Source organism: Corvus cornix, chromosome 6, assembly GCF_000738735.6.
Source record: "Corvus cornix cornix isolate S_Up_H32 chromosome 6, ASM73873v5, whole genome shotgun sequence".
NCBI classification, from domain to species: Eukaryota; Metazoa; Chordata; class Aves; order Passeriformes; family Corvidae; genus Corvus; species Corvus cornix.
This window is the reverse complement of record NC_046336.1, coordinates 16040563-16063248: the sequence shown is the minus strand read 5'-3', so window position 1 is coordinate 16063248 and position 22686 is coordinate 16040563. Positions and strand designations below refer to the sequence as shown.

The following is a 22686-nucleotide window of genomic DNA, read 5'->3' as shown; positions in this document are numbered from 1 at the left end:
TTTGGAACTGTGTGGCAAGCATGTGTAACACACACAGGCAAGACCAAGGAAATTATAAAACTTTGAAACGTGAACTAAGCTGTAGGTAGCAGTCAAGATTTATGAAGCTATGGAAAAAATAGGGAGGGCAGAAAGCCAGTTGCATCTTATATTGAAACAATTCCTTGGCAGTCTCAGTATCCATTGTAGTCTTAAACTGGAATAGGAGGGACAATGTTTACGTACCCTTCCATTTTGTTGTATAAAATATTGACTGGAGTATAGCTGGGATCAAAGACCAAACTTAGTGAGACATGATCTATTATGAAAACAAGCTAATAAATGTTATATATATATCTTCACGCTATCAAACTATCAGATTTATTACTATGGTCTTAAAAAACTTCAAATCATTAGAATCACTGTCACCACTAACCCTAAACAAGGCCTCTTTGACAACTACAACAGAGATGGTTAGACCAGGATTTACTGTCCTGGCAAATGAACTTTATAGTTTCTGAAGTTGTTCCAGTGAGAAAAGTATGAAGTGCAGAGCAAGGAGCAAAGGGCAGTGCTGGAAGTTTGCAGCACAGTTATGCTGACCTTGTTTGTTCAAATGGAAGTTGTGACTATCTTGTCTGTTTTGTACTGAGACAATTTACTAAATTCGGTTTTTCATTGTGCACCAAATTACCACATAGTATGTCCAGCAAGGACTTTTACCCCTTGTCCAGCAAGGAGGCGGGGTAAAAGTACTGTATCTGGCATGCTTTGCATGCCTCTTAAAATAATGTCTTTGCATTTTATGTTCAGGTAATTATGTGTTTGTCATTTTAAGACAGGGGTTTTTTGTTTGTTTTTTACCTTGACAGATATTTTTCTACAATGTCCACATGACTCCTTTAGAGTTGCTTGATGAAACAGTTAGCATTCGGGTAAGAAAAACCAGTGCATGTTCACAAGGCTGCTGGATGCCTGTAGCATCCTCTGGCCATTTCACCAGGTTGTTTAGGAACATTCCTGTTCATGCTCCTTTGTCTTTTTAGGTGTATGATTCTCACTCTCTACGAGCAGACTGTTTAATGGGTGAATTTAAGGTGGGTATGAAGAAAACTCTGTATCTTGACTAAATTAAATAAAATGGGAAAAAAAATTTAAGTACTAGTTTTAAATGTCTAAATTTATACTTCTTTTTCATGGAGCCAAAGAATTACCTGATGATGTCTTGCTTCTCAAGGTAGAGACAATTTGCTCAAAACACTAGTAAGCAGGTTTTTTATTTGAGTAGAAGGTTATTGTTAAAGAAATGTGTGTGGTTTATATACCAAGTTCTCTAATTTGCATCCAGGTAACTTCTTCTTCTTTTGTAGGTCAGATGATTATTTGGTATGAGATGAGTTTGAAGAGATAATTTTATTAGGTAGTTAATAGGCAGAATAGTGATATGTATGGTGGCTTAAGGATACACATTCTCAAATGATGTGGAGAGGAGTTCCTTTGGTCAGAAGTTAAGTAAAAGAGATGTTGGAAAATTCTCTTAGTTAAAGTAGTTTCTGTGCTTCTGATGGTATTAGTGAGATGGTCTTTATTTGGATTTGTTATGATCAACACTGGAAAGTAGACATCTGCCTGTCAAGAATTCCCATGGCAATTGTAATGGCTGCTGGGATCCACTGTTACAACGCTTCCAGTATCAGTGCTGGCTGTCTTTTCTGCTTGCTTATTTGGTACTGCATAAATTTACTAGGTCTCTAGACCAGCTTTTTACAAAAATATGCAAAGGGGGAAGAGTGCTCTTTTCTAAACGAAACACTTTCTGCCACAAAGCTGGTTGCTTTTTGCTTCTCCCTGCTTATTTTCTTTGTGATTTCTAGTGATTCGGTCAGTGGTATACTGCTCTGTGAAAGACTGATTATTCACTAAGCAGGTGACAGCATGTCGCTCACCTACTTTCTCTTCCTGCAGGCACACATTTCAAGAGGAAACCACAAGGGTAATTCTGTCTAGAAAATCGCCCTTTCAGACTTTACCTGCAATGAATACTAGCCCCAACTGCCTTGAGCAAACATACTTACATTCCTGAACATGTTTGACATCTGATACAATGAATGATGCAATCTTGTCCAGATCTGACACAGTGAGGGCAAGAAATTGTCATATTCTTATTAAAGAAAAGGAAATGATTCATTTAAAAATAAACAAGTTTCACTTCTGGAACTGAAGGATGAGATGTTGAGCAGGAAGTAGGAACAAAAGTATTCTGAAAAAACTGTCTGAACATAAAATAATGGGTGAGCGTAGGGAATTCAAAAAGCAGTAAGCCATCCCCATCTTGTGTCTCTGGTAAATGAAAAAGCTGGGGATCCAAGAAAAGAAGGAAATAACTACATGTGTTAGTTCTAGTTCTAATACATCTTTTCTTGCATTTTCTTCTTGGCTGCTCTATCCATTAGAAATCCCTCATTTTTCAATGTAAGGCATTTTCTCTTTCTTCTCCTAGTAGAATTCTATGTAAACTGTCTTCTGTTTGTGACAAGGGAACAATGTAGTACTGCTCATGAAAAACATGGGGGGTGTTGCCCAACCATTTTTCTGTTTTGGTATTTCTTCAGAGGTAATGCCTTTGATCTTTATTTCAGATTGACATTGGCTATGTTTATGATGAACCTGGTAAGTAATAGTTACTTCAGAACTTCTTTCCTTAAGACTACAAGCTGAAACATTTCATTAAATTTCTAAAGTAAAAGAGGAAACCTAATATAAAGTTATTTAGGTTTGTTGCTTTAAGTATTAACTTCAAAAAATCCAACAATATATAACTCTTTTCAGTGAATTCACAATGAAGTACAAGCCCCTTTTTTATCAAAGACCTAAAATTTGAAAAATAATGCAAAAATGTTTGGTAACAATGTCCATGAATTATTATGCCAAAATAGTTTAACATCAGATTTCTTGTTTTGGATGGCACTATTGAGACCTGTCTAGGACAGAATAATTTTGTTAAATAATTAGGGTAATTTAGGATAAAGGACACTTTAAAAATAGCTAACTGCTTAAATGATGTCTGCCATTTTATAATGGATATTACTGGGGCCAGTGGTGATGTTTGTTTTATTTCAGGCCATGCAGTCATGAGAAAATGGCTTTTGCTGAGTGATCCTGAAGATACAAATTCAGGAGCCAAAGGCTATATGAAAGTCAGCATGTTTGTCCTGGGAACTGGAGATGAACCACCAGTAAGTTTAATTTAAATGTTTTTCTTCCCCTCTCCACCTCACAGATATTTATTTATGTCTCCCCAACATTTTTTTAATCCTGTATAATTTGCCCTGTGAGCAGTATTTATAAGAGATTTTACAAGTGGTTTCAAGGGCATCCTGTACTAAGTGGCTAACTCAAAGCCACTGTTATTCTCCTCAGTTAAGCAACCTCTACCATTTGTGGATACTCCTTCACATACTAGAAGTAGGGATGTGTTAGCCTGGTTTTGCATGCAAGCTAATAGGTAATTCTCCTTAGCATAGCTAAGCAGGCAGAGTAACGCTGGTACCAGTTCCAGGACTAAGTCTGGAATGTCTCCACTACTACAAAACACAGACAAGCCAATAGAGAAACCTGAGTACCAGAAAGCTCCAGATTTTTCTTGGTGAAAATTAGACTCCTCAATAGTTACAAGTCAGGCACAAGTAATCTGATGCATATGAAAGCAGTAGGTAGTTTTAACAATCCAGGCCTTCACTGTCTGCTGTTCTGTCAAGGTGAAAACAGGCGGTTTTTTCTTGTAATGCTTTTCTTTCCTGACCATTGCCCATAGATGAAGTTCTGCTTTTCTTCCTGTCTGACGTTTTTGCATACTGGTACTCCTTAGTTAAATATAATGTGGTCCCCAGAACCATGGCAGATTTCCTTTTAGTTCTGTGTTAACTCTTCCTCTCCACTGTCCTCATGATTCTTGAAATCACAAGGATATGTCTAGTTATTTGTGGTGTGTTTATTTACAAATGAGGAAGCAGTAAGTTCTGGTAAGTTATATCAGTCTTGTAAGCCTTTTCTAATTGTAGTAAGATACCTTGTCTTGAGATGGGTATGAAATTTGCATAAAGTTGGCATTGTACATGTGCCAAAATCATCATTGTCTGATGATGACGATTTTGAAAGTGTGGTTACAATAGACTCCTGCAACTGAGTACTTTAGAGATAAAACTGAAAGTAAAATAGTTTAGCTAGAATTAAATTTTTGTGACTGGATAATTTGATACAGTCTCATTCTTCATAATGAAACTGTCAACAGTCTTCTACATAAAGAATGTTGTGGGCAGCAGTTTAACTAATCACGTTAATTCTGATTCTGTACATTGCCCTGTCTGTTTTGTCTACAACTGCATCCCCCAACAGGTTGAAAAAAGGGAGAGAGATAATGAAAGTGATGATGTGGAGAGCAATCTTTTATTACCTGCTGGGATTGCACTTCGATGGGTCACTTTCCTTCTCAAAATCTACAGAGCTGAGGACATTCCACAAAGTATGTAGCTTCTCCCTACTATCCCCATTGGTGTTTGGTTACCATTAGAAATAGTTATTTGTGTTAGCTGTTCAGAATAGAATATAGGTGACTTTTTATCCGTTACTAGCGTATTTTCTTTCCTATATCTGTGTCAAAATAGGCAATGTCTTCAAGTATGTGTATAATGTTTTTCAAATATAGTGATGCCTTTAAATTCAGGCATCAGCACTTCTTATTATTTTTGAAAAATCTGTATTCTTAAAATTGCTCCTAAGCCAAAATTCTCAATTTTTACCTGCAACACTTCAGAATTTTGTTTATCAGGTTAGACTTTGCCCTTCCTAGATCTGTAAGCTGGTTGATTTTGGTAAGATTGCAATGGGCAATTTATTATTTAGGATTACTACTACTACTACTAATAATAACAAGCACCTTAATTTAATCTTTGACACCTCTCCAGTGGATGATGCTTTTGCACAAACTGTCAAGGAAATATTTGGAGGAGAAGCAGACAAGAAAAACCTGGTAGATCCATTTGTAGAAGTTTCTTTTGCTGGGAAAAAGGTAATTTAGTAAATATCTGAACCTTTGTATTCTAATTGTAGTCCTGAGAACAGATTTCATATGCCAATATGATTTTTTAAGTTTACCGGAACTATGGAAATTTAAAAAAAATGAAAAAGTACAGTTCACTTTGTAAAATTACAAGCTTCAAGGTACAATAGAAAGGGTGTAAAACTGATGACTAATGAAAGGAATGTGTGACTAAAGGCTAGAATTGACATGCCAGATTGCTTGCCTACCAGTTCTTCCTGATTGCTTTTAGTAATTATCAGATACAGATCTTTCTGGACAGATTAACAGCGTTTGTACATTTAAATAATAATGTGTTCCTTAGAATGATGAATTTGATCTGGAGCACAATTGCACAACTTATATTCATTACTAGTCAATTTTTTTGTTATTCATTCAATATGCTATATAGTCAGGTTGCCACACCCAGTAGTACAGAAGATCCTTAGAAGACATGACTAGCAAATAATGCAGCCTCTCCCATACGATATATTCTTCATCTACCCTAAAATCTGCATAAGAAAGCTGGAATCAAGTCATTCCTTCATCTCATTTTGCTGCTGTGATAAAAGCACGTTAAATTGTGGCTTGTGGAAATAACAAGCTTTAATAATTTCATTTAATTGTAGCTAGTGAAAATAAAAAGTAGGGTAACTCCAATCTCATGTTTAAACGCTGTTTCAATATTTTCTTTTCCTCCTAAAGTCATTAATGCTGCATATGGAGATTACTCTAACAGTAATTATCAATGGAAAACTCATTGAGCATCAATGGCTCATTGCAGCATTAATCCAGGCTTCAGTGATTGCTACCCCTAATTTTTCCAAGCAGATGGTGTTATGTCCTAAATCATAGCTAGTAAATACTTTTTTGGTCTGTTTTATCTTTCATGTGTTGTATATTTGATTTCTATTTTGGCAGGTTTGTACAAATATAATTGAGAAAAATGCTAATCCAGAATGGAATCAAATTATTTATCTTCAAATCAAGGTCAGTTTTTTACCTTTGTTTCTGTAGTAAACAGCCATTCTTTTGGAACTCAGGGCATTAGCATTACAGAGGTGAAAAAAGGAATGAGTTATTTTACTTTCATTGCTTTTTTTTATTTCAGTTTCCCTCGATGTGTGAGAAAATAAAACTTTCAGTTGTTGACTGGTGAGTTATGACTTTTAATCAAATTACTTAAGAAGCTAAATGATAATAAGTGAAGAAAAGTCTGGTTCTATAGATGCCAGGTATTTTTACAGTGCATGAGAGTATTTAAGCAAGTGTTTAAGTACCTTTATGGTTTCTTTACAAGAGATCTGATTAGTGTAACATGAGATTATTTTCAATTGTGTGAAGTGAGAACTGAGCACTGTCACTGTTTAATGATAGTGTAAAAGTCAGGTGACTTATTAATGGTTTACAACCCACTTTTGTACCTAGTCTTTACTGTCTTTGTTAGTAATATTGAAGCATTTCAGGTGATAGAAAATGTGTGTACTAGTAGCTTGCTTCTGTGTGTGATGACCAGCATTATATTTAAATAAAATACTCGTTTTTCTTTTTTGTAGGGATCGACTTACAAAAAATGATGTAGTGGGAACAACATATTTAAGTCTCTCAAAAATTGCTTCTTCTGGAGGAGAGATTGAAGGTAATTGGTTGAGCAGTGTGTAACACACTCGTCTTACAAAGAATGGCAAAGATCAGTGTTCTAAGAAAGTATATATATCTATAGTTCCTCAATTCTCTGGCAGCAGGATTATCTGTTTCTGGAGTTTTCAAAACAATGCTCCTAGAAAAAGTTCTATGGGACTTTTCAAAGTAAAGTATTAAAATTTTAGTGGCTAAACCACATCATCATGGAAATAGCAGTAATTCAAGATTTGGTGTTCTGTTTTATATACAGAGATATATACACATGTATGTAAGTTAGTGAACTAATTAAATTTGTGTGTACTTTCCCAAATTCAGAAAACCATGTGACATCACAATCTGCAATGTGTAATATATGCAAATTTACTTTGATGCTTAATAAGACATTTAATTTCAAGACAATCTGGAGTCACTGCTTCAGATCCACTTCTTTGGACAGCGGTAAACAAGACTCCTTTTGCTGCCTTTTAAGAGTATCTGTTCTACCTCTGAGAAAAGAGCCTAAAAGCTGTGGAATGTTCCTGAGTAGTTAGCCTAAAGGAACTATCTAGAACCACATATTCATTTCCTGGACATTACTATGCTGCTTTCAGATGCTGAGGGAACTTGGGTCAGTCTCTGCTCTGATCAGTAGCTTACTAGAAGCAGGCACTGCATCTCATCTCATGGGTGCTCCGTATTCCTACTTTGTGAACCCTGATTTTGATTGCACTGCTATGATTGCAGACAATTGGTTTATGTGCTTCAATTAGTAGAGATGGCTGGATATGTAATTTCATACAGCTAAACCCCAAAACTGAATAATTGCAAGAAAACAACAAGTTAGGCAAGATATGAGATGCCTAACATATTGTTCTCATTGGAAAACAGCTTTGTAATAAAACTCTTCTTTACAGTATTTTAAGAAATACTTTTTGTGCCAATATTTTGGATAATATTAGAAAAATCCTGCTACATTTATATTTAATAATTTTATAATATAATTTTGTGATTATTGATTATTTCTTTGTAATCTATATTTATAATCCCCTCTTTTTGTAGGAAGACCTTTCATACAATTGAGCCAGCTCCCAGACTAGGATTCTGTGTTAACTTGCCAGAAAAAGTGTTTTGTCTTTTTAAGGAACATAGTTCAGCATATTAGTTGTCTGTACAGAATTGTAAAGCTCAAGGTTGAACAGGCTTAACATGTATTTATCTGACTATCCACACTAGTTTTAAGAACACTGTCTCAAAATCATTTTCACCATTATTGCAGTAAGAATCTAAATTACTAATTTTTTCTGTTGTATTTATAAAATCCATATGATAAGTACTTGTCTGAGACAGACCAATTTGTCCTTAAATTGGTGGCTATATCAGATGTTTAAAAACAAAGTTAGTGGCTCCAATCTTATACTGACTTGAGGCAAGAATTGGATGGAACACATAAAAGCTCATAACGTAGTCCTCTTAGAAGGACTGCTGTTGAAGTAAGACTTCATGCAAGCATTCTTTTTATATGTCCCATGCGCAGACAGAAGCAAAAGAAAAAGGCAATGGAAAAGCCAAGACAGAAGGGTTGGGCTGTTGGGGAAAATTCAGCTCTGGAGAGATCACCTGTACTCCCCATATGAGTGTGTATCTTGAACTGCAACTGAGTCACAGCACATTTACACTTCAAACCCTTAGTAATGGGGGAGGTTAATTTGATTTCTCTCTCTGCTGATATACTGACATTGGAATTTCTATTATCTTCTCTTTAGTGGTGTGCCTGAAGCTGGTTCTGGCTTCTAAAGGATTGTGAAACTGAACTAGTCTATAGTCCTCAGTAAATGTAAATGTAGATACTCTAAGGGGCCCTGAAATGTAGTGGGTTTTTAAAATGTTTGTAAGATTTAAAAAGTAGTTTTAAAAATAAATCTATATTTTGTATGGAGAAGAATTGTACAAAGCTGAAAAAGAAGCATCAAAACAAGATATTTTGGCAGGTATATGCTGGATTTTTTCCTTTAGAATTTGCACAGGAAGAGTAATACCTTCATATATAAAGCATGAAGCAAAATTCTAATGCACATGAACGTAACTTTTTTTCCCAAGCCTTCAACTTTATTTTAAAAGGAGATTGCTTTGTGATGTGTGTTTTTTAAAAATGCTGTTTTCACTTGTTAGTTATGTAACTCATGTAACTATTTCTCTTTTTATAATATAGATTTTTCATCTTCGGGAACAGGGGCTTCATCTTATGAAGGTTTATATCTTCACCTGTTACTGATTTTGTGTTCCATTGCCCAAACTGAAGAATATTGCCTAAGATACTCCAGCAGCTTAAAAATATTTCTTAATAATTGTTTGTCTAAAAGATTTCACCACTGTGATTAAAGAGTATCAAACATAACTAACTATAAACCAGTTTTGGCACTGGAATTGGTTTGAAAATATTTCTGTTTGGCTGGTGCTTCAAGCTGTGTGTTAGAGATGAGCATGTAGTTGCTTTAATTACAAAGTGCTTAGTCTAACAATGCCTTGTAATTTTTAACTTAGCTGTGAGATCACAGGTATATTTGCACCTGCAGAGCCTTGCGGAAATAAATAACTGCCTAAAATAATTAGTGGCTGTTTTGCTTATGCTTAGCAAGCTATATAAACAAAATTTGGAAAATAAAATCTGATTCTGTTACTGCCTGGAGAGGTGACTTTTTCCATAACTGTCTAGGTTGACATCCAGTTTTGAAAGACTTTATGGTAAATATTTAAATAGTGAGAAATAATAAGTGGAGTGCAGTTGGAAGGTAACCAACATTCATCCACACAATACTCCATTTACTATCTTCCTTTCTTAATAAAGTAATATTAAATTAAAAGCTGAAATAATTTCTCTGAGTCAGTTTCTGTTATACATGATCATTAGCCTTCTAAAAGTAAGCAATTGAATTTTATATTTAAAAAAGTAGAAAAGAAATTATTTTTATTCCAGTTTTGGGAGGGTTTTCTTGTTGCCTATATGTTTTTAAATTTATATTCTGTTTAATTTATTATCATCAGTAAGTAGTGAATGTAGTAATTTAACACTTGTCAGTACCTTAAATCTAGTCATACTGAGGTCTGATGTGAGCAGTTCAGTGTTAGAACTTTTTAAAAATAGGACATTATTCCACCAATTTCCTTTTAATTCAAAATTTGAACTGTTTCTGATTCAGATGTAAGGATGTGCAAGTATTCAAATGCAAAATAGAGAACTGGAAATCTTTGTTTTATATTGTGCAGATTATACGTGACTTAGTGTTGACAGGTAATTACATCAAGACATCACATTCACTTTTACTATCCACTCAGTAGTGGCATAGTCACACAAGGCATAACTCTTTACTGTCACTGTCTTACCTCAGCCTTCTTTCCTGTGAGAAATAAGTGCCTCCCTCTCTGTGCTTCAGATCACTCCAGGCAATTTCAGTTGCCAAGGTTAAGGACCTGTTTCTCATCTTTTTTTTTTTCTGCTAGAGTGTGCATCTTTTTGTGTGGCTGTTTAGTTTGATCACTGGTCTGTGCACTTAAGTGATTGCAAATGTTGTTTTACTCGGTTTCATTTTTTTTCAGAAAATGTGTTTTCTGTTAGCATAAGAGCATATGATCCTTGCACATAAACTAAAGCTATATATTTGGAGTGGGACATAAATTCTTTTTATTCGGTGGGATTTTTGCTGCATGAGGTAGTATTTAGTATAAGTGTTGTACAATGAAGAAGGAAGTTAGGTACAAGTACAGTCAGTGGTATAATTATTTTAAATTAATATGGTATATCCAGAGAATAAAGTGTTCTTATATTACTAATACCTAACTAATATCTAACATTTCTTCTAATGGATTTGATGGTAATGTTAATTGTTTTTTTCTGGCTCAGTATGGTAATTAACAAAGATACAATGGTAATATCTTCTGTTTAGTAAACTCTGGAGAAAGTGAAGTTGGCTTTTTACCAACATTTGGGCCTTGTTACCTAAACTTTTATGGAAGTCCAAGAGAATATACTGGATTCCCAGACCCCTATGATGAATTAAACTTTGGAAAGGTAAGTTTCTTTATTAATTGTTTTTCACTGAAGAATTAACCCAATTCTTTTTAATCAATGAATTGATTAATTTTAATGGGTTTTGTTTCACATTATGCACCCCTTGCTCTTTCTTTTTGAATAATATTTTATATTGAAGATTAATAAGGAATTATGATAGTATTTTCCATTCCTATCTGTTTTCATTTTGAAGGTATTTTTGAAGGAGCAGCAGTGGTTTTGATGATTTTCACTAACTGCACATTTGCATGCATTTGTAGTTCTTCTTTCCTTGTTTGCATAAATACATTTTTCACTTCTAGCATTAAGTAAAGCCAACTGCTTTATTTCACTTGTTCCAATATGTACATCCGCCTCTGCAGGATTTTTGAGAACACGTCAATGAAGCCAGAATCACGTACAGCTGAAGAAAAAATATGCTACTTTAGGGCAAATATATAAAACTGGATTAACTGGATTTGATATGTGTTTATGTTACAGGGAGAAGGAGTTGCTTATAGAGGGAGAATTCTGGTTGAACTATCTACAATATCTGAAAGCAAGCCTCTTAATAAAAAATTAGAAATGATTCCTAATGATGACTTACTAGTTGTTGAGGTAAATCCTTGTTTTATTGTCACTGTTGGTAGTGGAGATGTGGTTCGGCTGGTTGGTTCTAAGAGAGTGATCTAACTCACTAAATCAGTACAATAAGGTTGAATCTTCAAACTAAGAGAAATGCTTATTGGTGGCTGAGGAGTCGTGGCTACAAAAATGTTGTGCCCTTGTAGCAAGAAGTGTTAATTTGAAACATTTTATAATATCAAATACAGTAATTAATTATATATGTTATATTTTTTGCTTTCTTCTCAGAAAACAGTAAAAATGTCAAAGTTATTATTTCCATTAAGAGATTGCTGTTGTTTTCTATAATTGTGGATCCTGTTTTGAAATGCAACTAAAAAGGTTGCTTTTGTAGAAATACCAGCGCCGACGGAAGTTCTGCTTGGCTGCCGTGTTTCATTCTGCCACAATGCTGCAAGACACGGGAGAGCCCATCCAGTTCGAAGTGAGCATTGGCAACTACGGCAACAAGTTTGACACCACCTGTAAACCTTTGGCATCAACGACTCAGTACAGTCGTGCTGTTTTTGATGGTAAGGATGCTCTGGTTTAGGGATTAGATACTCTAAAATTGTCTTTTTGAGGTGCTGTTTATGGCTTTGGAATGTCAGCCCAAACTGCACTGAACACTTCCTGAAAATGTGACAGAAAAGAGCGCGTGTGGCTCTTCACAGCTCTTGAGATGAAGATGCATTTATGGAATACATGCTGCAAGGCCTACTGAGGTTATTAAATGAAATTTTGAGAGAATTCAGTGAAATCTTTTGATCATGTACTAGATGTGCACAAAATTTGCAAGGAAAAGAAATCACATTATTTTAGAAGTATCAAGAATTAAGTAGGAAGAACACGCTTTGAATATTCTGATTTAGAATAAAATAATAACTTGTTTTTAAACCATACATCTCACAGCCTAGAAAAAACCAAACTATCTAGATCACAGGAAAATATATTTTGGCTATAATTTTTTTTAATTAACTGCAAAGAGTAGTTCTTTTTTCCCTGTGTGTTAAATGAAATTGTCAGACTTACTCTGGTAAATAATTATTTGAATATTTTATTTCAAAGAAAGACTTATATTAACGTGCCATCAGCATCAGTAAGTTATGGGAAAAAATAATCAACATGTTAACAGCTAATTTATTTTTAAAAATCTGTTGGATTTTGAAACAATTTGAAGTGAGTGTTTGCCATTCGACAGATGCTACAGTGGCTTGAAAATACAAATTCTTAGATGTAGATTATATGTTCTTAATGATTTGTAGTACATAAATAAAATAAATATAGCAACAGTGTACAGTATGTATTCCTGCCATGAACTCTAAATCTTACATACAAATGTTTCACACCAGGTAATTATTATTACTACTTGCCATGGGCAAACACAAAGCCAGTTGTAACGCTGACTTCTTTTTGGGAGGACATAAGTCATAGATTAGACCCTGTGAATGTAATCCTAAACATGGCTGAAAGACTGGTAAGACATTTAAAATCTCTCTTTTGCTGATAGGCTTCTCATTTTTACTTTTTTTGATTTAGAGGTGTAATCAAACAGCGACATTTTGAGCAAATTATGGAAATTTTGTGATACTTTCTCTCCTTTTTTCTTACTCAAAATTAAAAGTAGCTTAGTGTAGCAAATGGCACTGTTAATCATAGGCCTGTATTTTAGCAACGCTCAATACAGTCCTGCTTGAATCCACAGGGAATTCCCACAGGAAAGAAGAGTCCTTGCTGTTGGTTAGGGGCATGTTAAGTCTGTGGAATTGTTATTTGCATGTTTTGTTAATACAGTGGGGGAGAACATCAGAATAGTCCTGTTAAATATGAGTGAAGTTTAAACACCTGAGTCTTTTTTTTGGTTTAGCCTTTACATGGACAAATAAATAAGGTCAAAATCTTGAAACTCCTACTGACCATAAACTACAATGGAAGTTTATGAGTGCAAATTCTTTTCTTTTAAATTCCTCAGCAATCCAACTTAGCCACCTTAAAATCAGGAATGCAAGCTAAAATGTCTGAAAACCAATTAGCTGAGATGTGGTTGAAGCTGATTGATGAACTTACAGAAGGTATAAGGTAAAAGAATCTTTTTTTATCTCTTACATTATCATTCTAGGCCTGCTCAGAATCTTTGCTATTGCCTCTGCTAAGTCAGAAAACAAATTCTGAGGACTATAAAACTGACTAACCCCTGAATTGACCTAAGAACTGAAATTCCAAAAGTCTCTGAAAGTAGTAAAACATCATGGATATTGCCAATGAAATAATCCAGCTAGTTGTGTAATTCTCCTTTATCTCAGGATAGTTTTATTACTGACAGTGATAAAACAAAACAGTATCTCTTGAAAAAATCTAAGGGAGGACTGTTCTGAAAATAGATATTAGGTCTCTCTTCTGCCTTTCTTCCATCCTCCCTTCTTTAGAATTCCTCATGTACCTTTGGTTTACCCATGTTTCAATGTTATTCCTGAAACTGAAGAGAGAAGAAAGTCTAGTAATTTACTGGTAAGCCCAAAATAAACAAGTCAAAAGGTATGCAGAGATTAAGGACCATAAAGATCATACTTTTGAGTAAGCCTCTAGTCAACATGTCTGTATGTATGGGAGTGTTCAGAGAAGGCAACAGGAGTCAGCATTTAGAGTTTTGAAAGAGAAAAAATTCTAAATAGAGAGGAAGGATTTGTATGAGAAAGAGACATTAAAAAAGGAGGTATTGAGATGGGGAGAGTAAACAAGTGGGTGATAAAACAGCACAGGAAAAGGAAAGGGAAAATGACAGAACAGTTATTATCCATAAGAGGAAATAAAGAACATGAAATGAGAGAACAAATTCATCAAGTTGTAGAGCCAATATAAAAGTAAGCAGGGGGAAAAACAAACAGTGGAGGTCAGTATATACTAGCAAAGAATTACATGATAGAAAGCTTATGTAAAAATATAAACTAGTAACTTCATAGGATGCTGTGATCTGAAAGAAAGCAGAGAGAAACAACTCACAAACTTCAGGAAAGTAAAATGTGAAGGGCACATGGAGCCATCTAGTGAGTGTGGAAACTTCAGGTCAGTTCATCATCCTGACACATATTTGCACTGTTATTAATTCAGGCCATTATTTTATAAAATATCACTCAACAATTATCGAGCAATAGCACTTAGACATATCCACCAAATGAACTTCCTGTTGCTCTTGGGATACAATTCTCTTTTTTGATTTTTTTTTCAGCAAACTCAAAAAACCTCTGTCAAAGACCTAGTTTCCTGCATTGAATTCGTAGAAGATTTTTCCTTGCTGTGCTAAAGTTTCAATGACTTAGGAGTGTGAGAGGGTTTTCAGTGCACTACTTAAACCTAAAATGATGTGACTTTCTGGAAGTTCTGATCCGGTGCATTTGATTCATGTCTAAGTAGCTCCCAGGGCAGACAGCCCTTGCGCTCAGATTAGTAGAACTAACTGTAGTGGAAGGCACAATAGTCAGTATCAAGGTTTTACAGAATCAAACCCCTTAGAAGTGCATCACATGTCATTAAGTATAGGTCAAAGAAGAGTCAGTCTTTTCAAACTAGGCAGTGTCTTCAAAAGTTTTTTAACTTTTTCTAAAGAATCATATTAAAGATGTTTTAATAAACTCTGTTAAAGGGATACAGTCATTGGTCTTTGAAAAGCAGCCTTTTCCTCAAACCTCCTCTAACTCAAAAAAGCTCATTTTTCCTACAGAATTGGACAGCACTGTCAGGCACATGGTGTGATTTTTTTGGGGTTGTCCTGTGCTTAGCCAGGACTCAGTGATCCTTGAGAGTCGCTTCTAACTCAGGATGTTCTATGATTTCTTGGTTGCACGGAATAGTTACTCTGCCCTCTGGTGACTCAGAAGTTCTGTGTCATGGATTTCTTTCAGACTTCTTTGATGTTTTCCTGCCAGAGGGTTAGATAAGTCTAGTCATAGACACAAGCCATATTTGTCTGTTGAGTTTCTGGGAATATACTGTTTCAGTGAAGGAAAGGAACCTAATCTTGGTCTGAAGGCACTGATTTCATTTTTGAGATTTACATGTTGAGACAATATTTTTTTACTGCGAACATATAGAGAAGTGGATTTTCCTTGGTTTGATTGGCAGCAATTGCATTAAAGCAAACACATCAAGATGTTCTACCTTGATGCTTGTTATGTAAGTCCAGCCTTTCCCTTGCTTACTATAAACACCTTGTCAGGTGGACATCTCTGCAGAAATAGATGCAATAGCGGTGTTCCAGTGGTTTTCAATCACAGGAAATGATGGCACTCAATCCTTTGCCACTGTTTGCATGTCTGCATTTAGAGTGTAGCTAAATAAAATCCACTTAGATTATTAACCATAACAAATATTCTCTTTTCAGTAAACCATTTCCTCTCATAGAAGGCAAATCTAATATTACAGTCCTTGACACTCAGATAGAAAAATTGCGCCTCAAGTCTCTCAAACAGATTGGAGAAGCAGCAGCAAGGATGAGAAGTGAAGCTACTGATGTGAAAGCCACTCTGACAGAAATTGAGGATTGGTTGGATAGATTACTGCAACTGAGTGAAGAGGTTAGTGCTGCACAATACCAGTGATTGGTTTAGCAATACTGGTTAGTTTAGCAATACCTCTCTAACACAAATGGGTGTAAAGTTCACTGCTAATCAGTATCCACTCTCCATAGAATAGTAATTTTAGGTGCTGTGAAAGTAAGCATGTTCCCATCTGTAATTGCAATTTACTTAAACAAAACTCGTGTGTTAGCTGTTCTCACTGAGAATGTGTGTTGGGTAATGATCACGCTGTGATTGGTAGAACAGACCCTGTTCTGTTTAAGTGACTGTATTTTGTCCTTTCCTTTCTTCCTGAGTTGCAAGTCACTTTTTTGGTTCAGGGACTGCAGGGTATATGTTGGGTTTCCACAGCTTGTTAGCTGTAGTAATCAGCTTCTAACAGAGTTAAATCTGTTTCTGTGGATTTTTTTTTTAATTTTCAGAAACGTTTTCTGTTTTCATCTTGGCTATCTCATAATTGCTTTTCACAACTTTTTAGAAATGGTTTTATTTTTAGTATGTTGCTTCTGCTCTGTAAAGCTACTGGTTTAAAAAAAAAGAGTTAACTGGCCAGACTTGCAGCTAGCTCACAAAGGTGGGCACAGAACTCCAGAAAGGTAATAGGTGGTTTCTGTCTTCGCTAAAAGTCTTACGAAGACATACCCTTAACATGGAAGCATCACAAGCACTTTAATATGTAGCAGGTCAATCCAAAGCATCAACAGAAGGCATCAGTCACTGCCATTGCCATTAGGGAATCAAGATACAAAATGTCTCTAGAAAAATTCATAAAGGATGTAAGGATTGTTTTCTAAATAAAACTTACTTGCTTTCCAAAAATCTTAATGGTATTTTTATGATTCTTTCAGACCTATGTATTGTTTACTTGCAAAATAAAACTATTCCCTCTATCAGAAGTTTGTGGTGATTCTTGATTCTAAATGATAAATCCTTTGACATAAACCCTTATTTATGTTTCTCTTTTCTAAGACCTAGATTAGTTTATTGTTCTATTAATTACTCTTCTTAACCCTCCTTTCCCCACAAATAATCTGCAGCCACAAAACAGTATGCCTGATATAATCATATGGATGATCCGAGGGGAGAAAAGACTGGCCTATGCTCGTGTTCCTGCACACCAAGTGCTATACTCCACAACAAGCCCTGAATCATCTGGTAAATATTGTGGAAAGACCCAAACAATCTTCTTAAAGGTACTTTATTTCTCCTTAAGAAATAATTAACTGCCTAAATTGAGATGCCTTCTGACATGAGTGTGAAACATGCAAACAAACTATGAACAATGAGGTGTCAAACTCAGGACAGATTAAAAGCCAACTGCTTATTGCTTCTTCAAAGTATCAGAGTTTTAAGTCCATCATAAGCCAATTAGAACCAGTATTGGCCCCTATCTTTGAGACTTTTCTAAAAGAGCTCAAAATTTTGATAGAACTTTAAAGTGTTACTTGAGTTGGTATTTTGGGGTTCTACATGAATGGATGCTTTCATAGGGAATAAAAGTGTGAGTCAGAGAAGTTCCAAAAACCTATTCAAAGTTTTGGATGGTTTTCTGCAAGCAATAGAGCATGTCTACACCCAGAAGTTGTCTCTCTGAATTGGGTCTTACTCTTGAATGGGAATGGCTTTCTCCATTTAAGTTGAAACTGTATTTAGTTGAAATAAAAGTAACCAGAAAATAGCAACCTGACTGTGAAATAATAGCACTTACAGAGTTTGTCATTTTACTAGTAGTTACAGTGATGAATGCTTCAGTGCAGACAAGCCTGTATCTTCATGGTTTTATGCAAACCCCCATTGATTCTGCATTTACTGAACCATCCCTGCTAACCTCTGCATTTCCAGAGTCTCCCAACAAGAAACTCAAATATCAACACTGAAGTTTTAAGTTCTTGTCAAAACTAAAAACTCATTGCTGAATGAAACTTGGGAGAGAATATACTGGAACAGGGCTGATATTACTGTTAGTGTACTTGGGTTTTTACATGCCCTAGACAGGTATCATTTAAAGAATGTTTTCCTCCTGAACTACTTACTACTGACTTTTGAGAAAAAGCACTACGGGAAGAGATAAATAAATATGTATTGTTACTCATATCTCTTTGTTACTGTGTATATTTTACTGAAAGCTACAATACCTGCATAACATATCAAAGAATAACATTTTTGTTTTTGTGCCAGTACCCACAGGACAAGACGAAAGATGTCAAAATGCCTGCAGAGTTGCGAATTAACATTTGGCTGGGGCTCAGTGCAGTTGAAAAGAAGTTTAATAGCTTTGCAGAGGGAACATTCAGTGTTTTTGCAGAAATGGTACGTCCATCATTGCTTTCTTACTTTAAACTTGGATGTGAGTGTTGGGAATTCAGTGCAGTTGGAGCTTCTTTGTGTGACGGACAGAAAGAGAGAGTAGTGTTTATTATAAGGAAACAAGTAGACCCCATTCAAGGCAATTAATGATCGAGTCCATTGTACCTACCGGATGAACTTCAGCAGACCAGATTCTGACCTGGTTAGTCAGGTACAAATCTGGTTAATTCCAGTGATTTCAAATAAGTTTATTTTAGATTTTAATCAGTGTAATTAAGATTGAGATCTAAACCATTATGTTTTGGCATGTGAATAACCCTTTTTTTTTTAAATTGCTTCTTCACTTATACAAATTATGCTTGGATACAATTGATTTTGCTTAATAATGGTTCTTCTGTAGCAGTGGAAAATTTACTGTTGCTGACAAAAGGCTATAATACAATTACATTTCAATGAGAAGAGTTAAAAAAGTCAGAACACAAATGCTTGAGATAGTCCCACAGCATATAATAGAGGTTTTGAATGGAAATGGTAAGTAGCAGGTATGTTTTATATGCCACATCACATAATGGTGCATACAACCCCGTAGCAGTAAGATGGGTAATAAAGACATTTTTCCAGTGGTGTCAGCATTGCACCTGTGCTTAAATATTTAGTAAGTCACTTAAAGCAATGGGTGTTCAAAGCCATTATTTAAGTATACAGTTTAAGAGGCTGTTGAATATCTCATTTGTTGATCTTCAGCAATCCAACAATTTTACACGAATAAGAGCAGAAAACTCAAGACCATCATAAACTACAAATAATGCCAGGAGGGGAAATAGACTATTTAAACTGGACTGACATCAGAATCATGCCCCTGGTAGCTACTGTGATAAGATTTTAATTCAGTTATACATATTACAAAATAAAAGATTTTAAATAGGAGGAGATTTGAGATGGAAAAGAATGACAATCATGCATTTAGGGAACAGAATGAACTTGTTTGAATAATGTAACAGAATTTTATTTAACAGCACTCTAATTTTGAGAAAATTTTACTGTAGTTGTAGGGAGGCATTACATTGAGAAGATTGTTTACCAGGCAGCACAGAAGAAAATGAAAGAAAGAAGTTAATAATGACATTGCAGAGTAATGTGGAAAGGGAATACTTAATTTCAGAGCAAGTAAAATGTAAAATTATAGTAAAATGCTTCAGTTGTAATAGTTACATAAATATATATTCATTTCCCCCCCTAAAAGCTGTTTCTTATTCCTAAGTAATAATTGCATTTTTGCTTTCTTCCTACACAGTATGAAAATCAGGCTCTGCTTTTTGGAAAGTGGGGTACCTCAGGACTTGTTGGTCGCCACAAGTTTTCTGATGTTACAGGAAAAATCAAACTGAAAAGAGAGTACTTTCTACCCCCAAAGGGCTGGGACTGGGAAGGAGAATGGATGGTTGATCCTGAAAGAAGGTCAGATTTTTTAAATTTTATGCAGGTAGGAATAAAGGCGTTTGTGGTGTTGAGTAAAAGCTCTTCTCTGTTTTGCTGGATGAGAAAGAGATTTTAAGCAGAATGTTCCAGGACAGCAAAAACCAGACAATAGTCAAAGCTAGTTAATAGTGCTAAAATTAGCATTACCTTTTTAAAAAGTAAAACAAAACAGGCAACAGAAAGAAAGCATCCATTTCTAAGAACTAGCTTATGGTTTTGCAGTCCCCGTGTTATGATGGCTCTATTGCTTATATTCTCTGGGTCTCAGTGCTTCATCTTTTAAAAAGGGATAATAGTAGTATTTCATGCCTAGGAAGCTACTACAAGGTTTACATGTGTCTATGTGAGATTCACAGATCCTGCTGGGATGCTTTCAGAGAAGACCCTTGGATTGGTGGATCTTCCCTAGAGAGAAACTTAACCCTGGCATCCAGTATAAATCTGCAGTTCATGCTGTAGTGACATCATTACAGCATCTGCATGGGCATTCACAAACACTGGATGGTTTTTTTGTTTATTTCATTAAATATTGAAAAGTTCCATTGCCATTGCTGAACACCTGACACAGGTTATTTCTCAAACGGACTCAAGGCAGGCGGTGTTTTCAGTATAAGGTTGTGGTGCCATGTGACAGCTCCTCCCCAGGCAGACCAAATTTGTGAAGTGTCAGTCCTTCCTGAGCTCTGACAGGTTCAGTCTTGCTCTGCCAGAGGTTTTCAGCTCTGGAGTTGTGCCAGTCTGTGTTGCCACACTTTAAACCAGACTGGGTACATTATTTGTTTCATAAACAAAAGCCAGCTTGAGAAAGAGACTCTTTTTTTTTCCTAAAAGAAAATATTTGGCCCATTTTAAATTCTTGTGTTCTGATGGTAAAAAAGATACAGAACTGCTGCTACAGAAAAACTGTGCAGGGAAAAATATGTGCTATTATTTGATCCATTTTAAAATTTCATCAGTTGTAGGTATGAATGGATGGTGTTTTGTTTCTATGAAATTGGTCATTTTTATGAATAATATGACATGAAGAAAATCAGTAACATGGAGATACTTTCTCAGATAATGGAAAATCCCTTCCTGTTGAAATGCCTATTTTTCTGCCATGCAGCTGCTTCCACTGGGAGATGATCTGTGGCTCTATTTGGCCAGCAAATGGCAGTGTGGAAACACACTTTGGTGCCTTCTGAACCAGAGTGAACCACCAAGGGAAAGCAAAAGACTTTTATCTGATTTAATGTTCTTCTATTTCTTTTACTTGCAAATTAGAAAAATATTAGCCAACTGATTGCTTGCCTTGTCAACAGCATAAATGGAAACAAAATTAAGTACATTGCCAAATTTTAATGCATACATAGATGCACGTGCTTTAGAGATGCATATAATTCATACACAGTCCAGGTCTCCTACACTTAAATATATGATGTTTTTTCTTTTTCCAAGAGGACATATTGGAAGCAGATCCTGAATTAAAGAGCAGTTAAACATTCCTGCTAGTCACTCATATTTATGAATAATGTTCCTCCTAATGCTTAATGCTGCTGGAGTTTCTTCAGTGTTTTTTTCTGTTTCCTTCATATAGATGGACAGTCCAGAATACCACCATGTGTGCACATTCTGTACTATGTTTCTGTATGTCCTCTGTAGTGAACTAATGTGGGTTTTATTTATAATTGTATTTTTTTGGATGTGCAGTTTGTTGACTGAAGCTGATGCTGGTCATACTGAGTTTACTGATGAAGTATATGAAAATGAGAGTCGCTATCCTGGAGGGGAATGGAAAGCATCTGAGGAGAGTTTCACAGATGTGGTGAGACTTAAATTTTTCACTGGATAAGTAAAGGTTTAAGGGAAGGAGTACTATGTTTTGCTACACAGTGTATTTAGTCTACTAATGCACAAAACTTATATTTTCCTTATATAAAAGAATGGAGAAAAAGCCCCGCCCCCACGTGAATTCACATGTCCTTTTGGATGGGTGTGGGAAGATGATGCTTGGAAATCTGATTTAAATCGAGCAGTGGATGAACATGGTAAGATTTACTGTTTATCTGCTGATTATTAGGACAATCTGCTGTATTTCATAATGAAGGAGGAGGACACATGTCAAAACTAGCAATATTCTGGGCATGATAGTGGTTGCCCTAGGGAAAAATACCAAGGAAGTATTTAGATAAAGGTGCTTAAGGAATCAGATAATATGACACTGAGAAAGTGTTCACTGTCTACATCTGTTTCTACTTCCTTTTTAATGGATTAATAGCAGCAACTGAGGGGTTTTTAGAGAAGTCAGAAGCTTGAGACCTGAAACCTCTGTAATTGCATCAAGAATATGTGGCAAAGGCAGGTTTGGATCTGTCTGGTAATTTACCTGTGAACTTTTAGCCACGGGATGAGTCATCAAATAATGCCACGAAGTGAATCAGGAGGTCTGGGGACTAAAGGATGTGGGAAATCTTCTTGTGTTGGTCACACACCACACAAGTCTGGGAAGGATTCTTTTATTTCTGAGAGCAGAATAGCGGCACTGAATTTGTGGCAGGGGAGCCATGCAGGACTGATCAGGATGAACCGTTGGTTATTAGGCAATTCTGAAATGAAAAACACTTCAAAATCTTTCCGTGAAGAGTCAGGTGCTGCTAGACAGAGATTTTCAAACTGTATGTACTACTAACATGATCAGGGTAGTAAATCCTAATATGCTTATTACTGTTGTCAGCTTAGAAAGTTGGGGTATAAACAACCTCACAAGACCATAATTTGGATTCTACAGCAATAGGAAAAAGTAATCAGTGTCTCCTAACAAAGTATTTACAGGAGATTAAGTTGATGGTTTGAAAACAAAATAAATTTTTTTTTTTAAAAGGAAGATCATGGGAGAGAATGGAAAACCCGGAATTTTGCAAAACTATAAGGAATTTTTGTTTTGTTCTAAACCAGATGAAAACTCTCAAATAGTTACTGCTTTTAAATAAAAAAATAGC

General features: G+C 35.5%; 1 protein-coding gene across 2 annotated transcripts in view; it reads left to right on the top strand.

Moving 5' to 3' along the window:
* Window positions 1-22686, top strand: part of MYOF (myoferlin) — a 64534-nt gene that overhangs the window by 18944 nt on the left and 22904 nt on the right. For both annotated transcript variants that reach the window (XM_010410496.4, XM_019293887.3), the window contains exons 8-28: window positions 852-914; window positions 1026-1076; window positions 2619-2649; window positions 3100-3215; window positions 4375-4501; window positions 4944-5047; window positions 5978-6046; window positions 6168-6211; window positions 6613-6695; window positions 8889-8927; window positions 10621-10745; window positions 11226-11342; window positions 11704-11881; window positions 12701-12825; window positions 13321-13427; window positions 15727-15919; window positions 16960-17115; window positions 18101-18232; window positions 19524-19687; window positions 21398-21512; window positions 21630-21735. In XM_010410496.4, coding sequence (XP_010408798.3) covers window positions 852-914; window positions 1026-1076; window positions 2619-2649; window positions 3100-3215; window positions 4375-4501; window positions 4944-5047; window positions 5978-6046; window positions 6168-6211; window positions 6613-6695; window positions 8889-8927; window positions 10621-10745; window positions 11226-11342; window positions 11704-11881; window positions 12701-12825; window positions 13321-13427; window positions 15727-15919; window positions 16960-17115; window positions 18101-18232; window positions 19524-19687; window positions 21398-21512; window positions 21630-21735 — 2245 coding nt within the window. The remainder of the gene's footprint in view (window positions 1-851; window positions 915-1025; window positions 1077-2618; window positions 2650-3099; window positions 3216-4374; window positions 4502-4943; window positions 5048-5977; window positions 6047-6167; window positions 6212-6612; window positions 6696-8888; window positions 8928-10620; window positions 10746-11225; window positions 11343-11703; window positions 11882-12700; window positions 12826-13320; window positions 13428-15726; window positions 15920-16959; window positions 17116-18100; window positions 18233-19523; window positions 19688-21397; window positions 21513-21629; window positions 21736-22686) is intronic.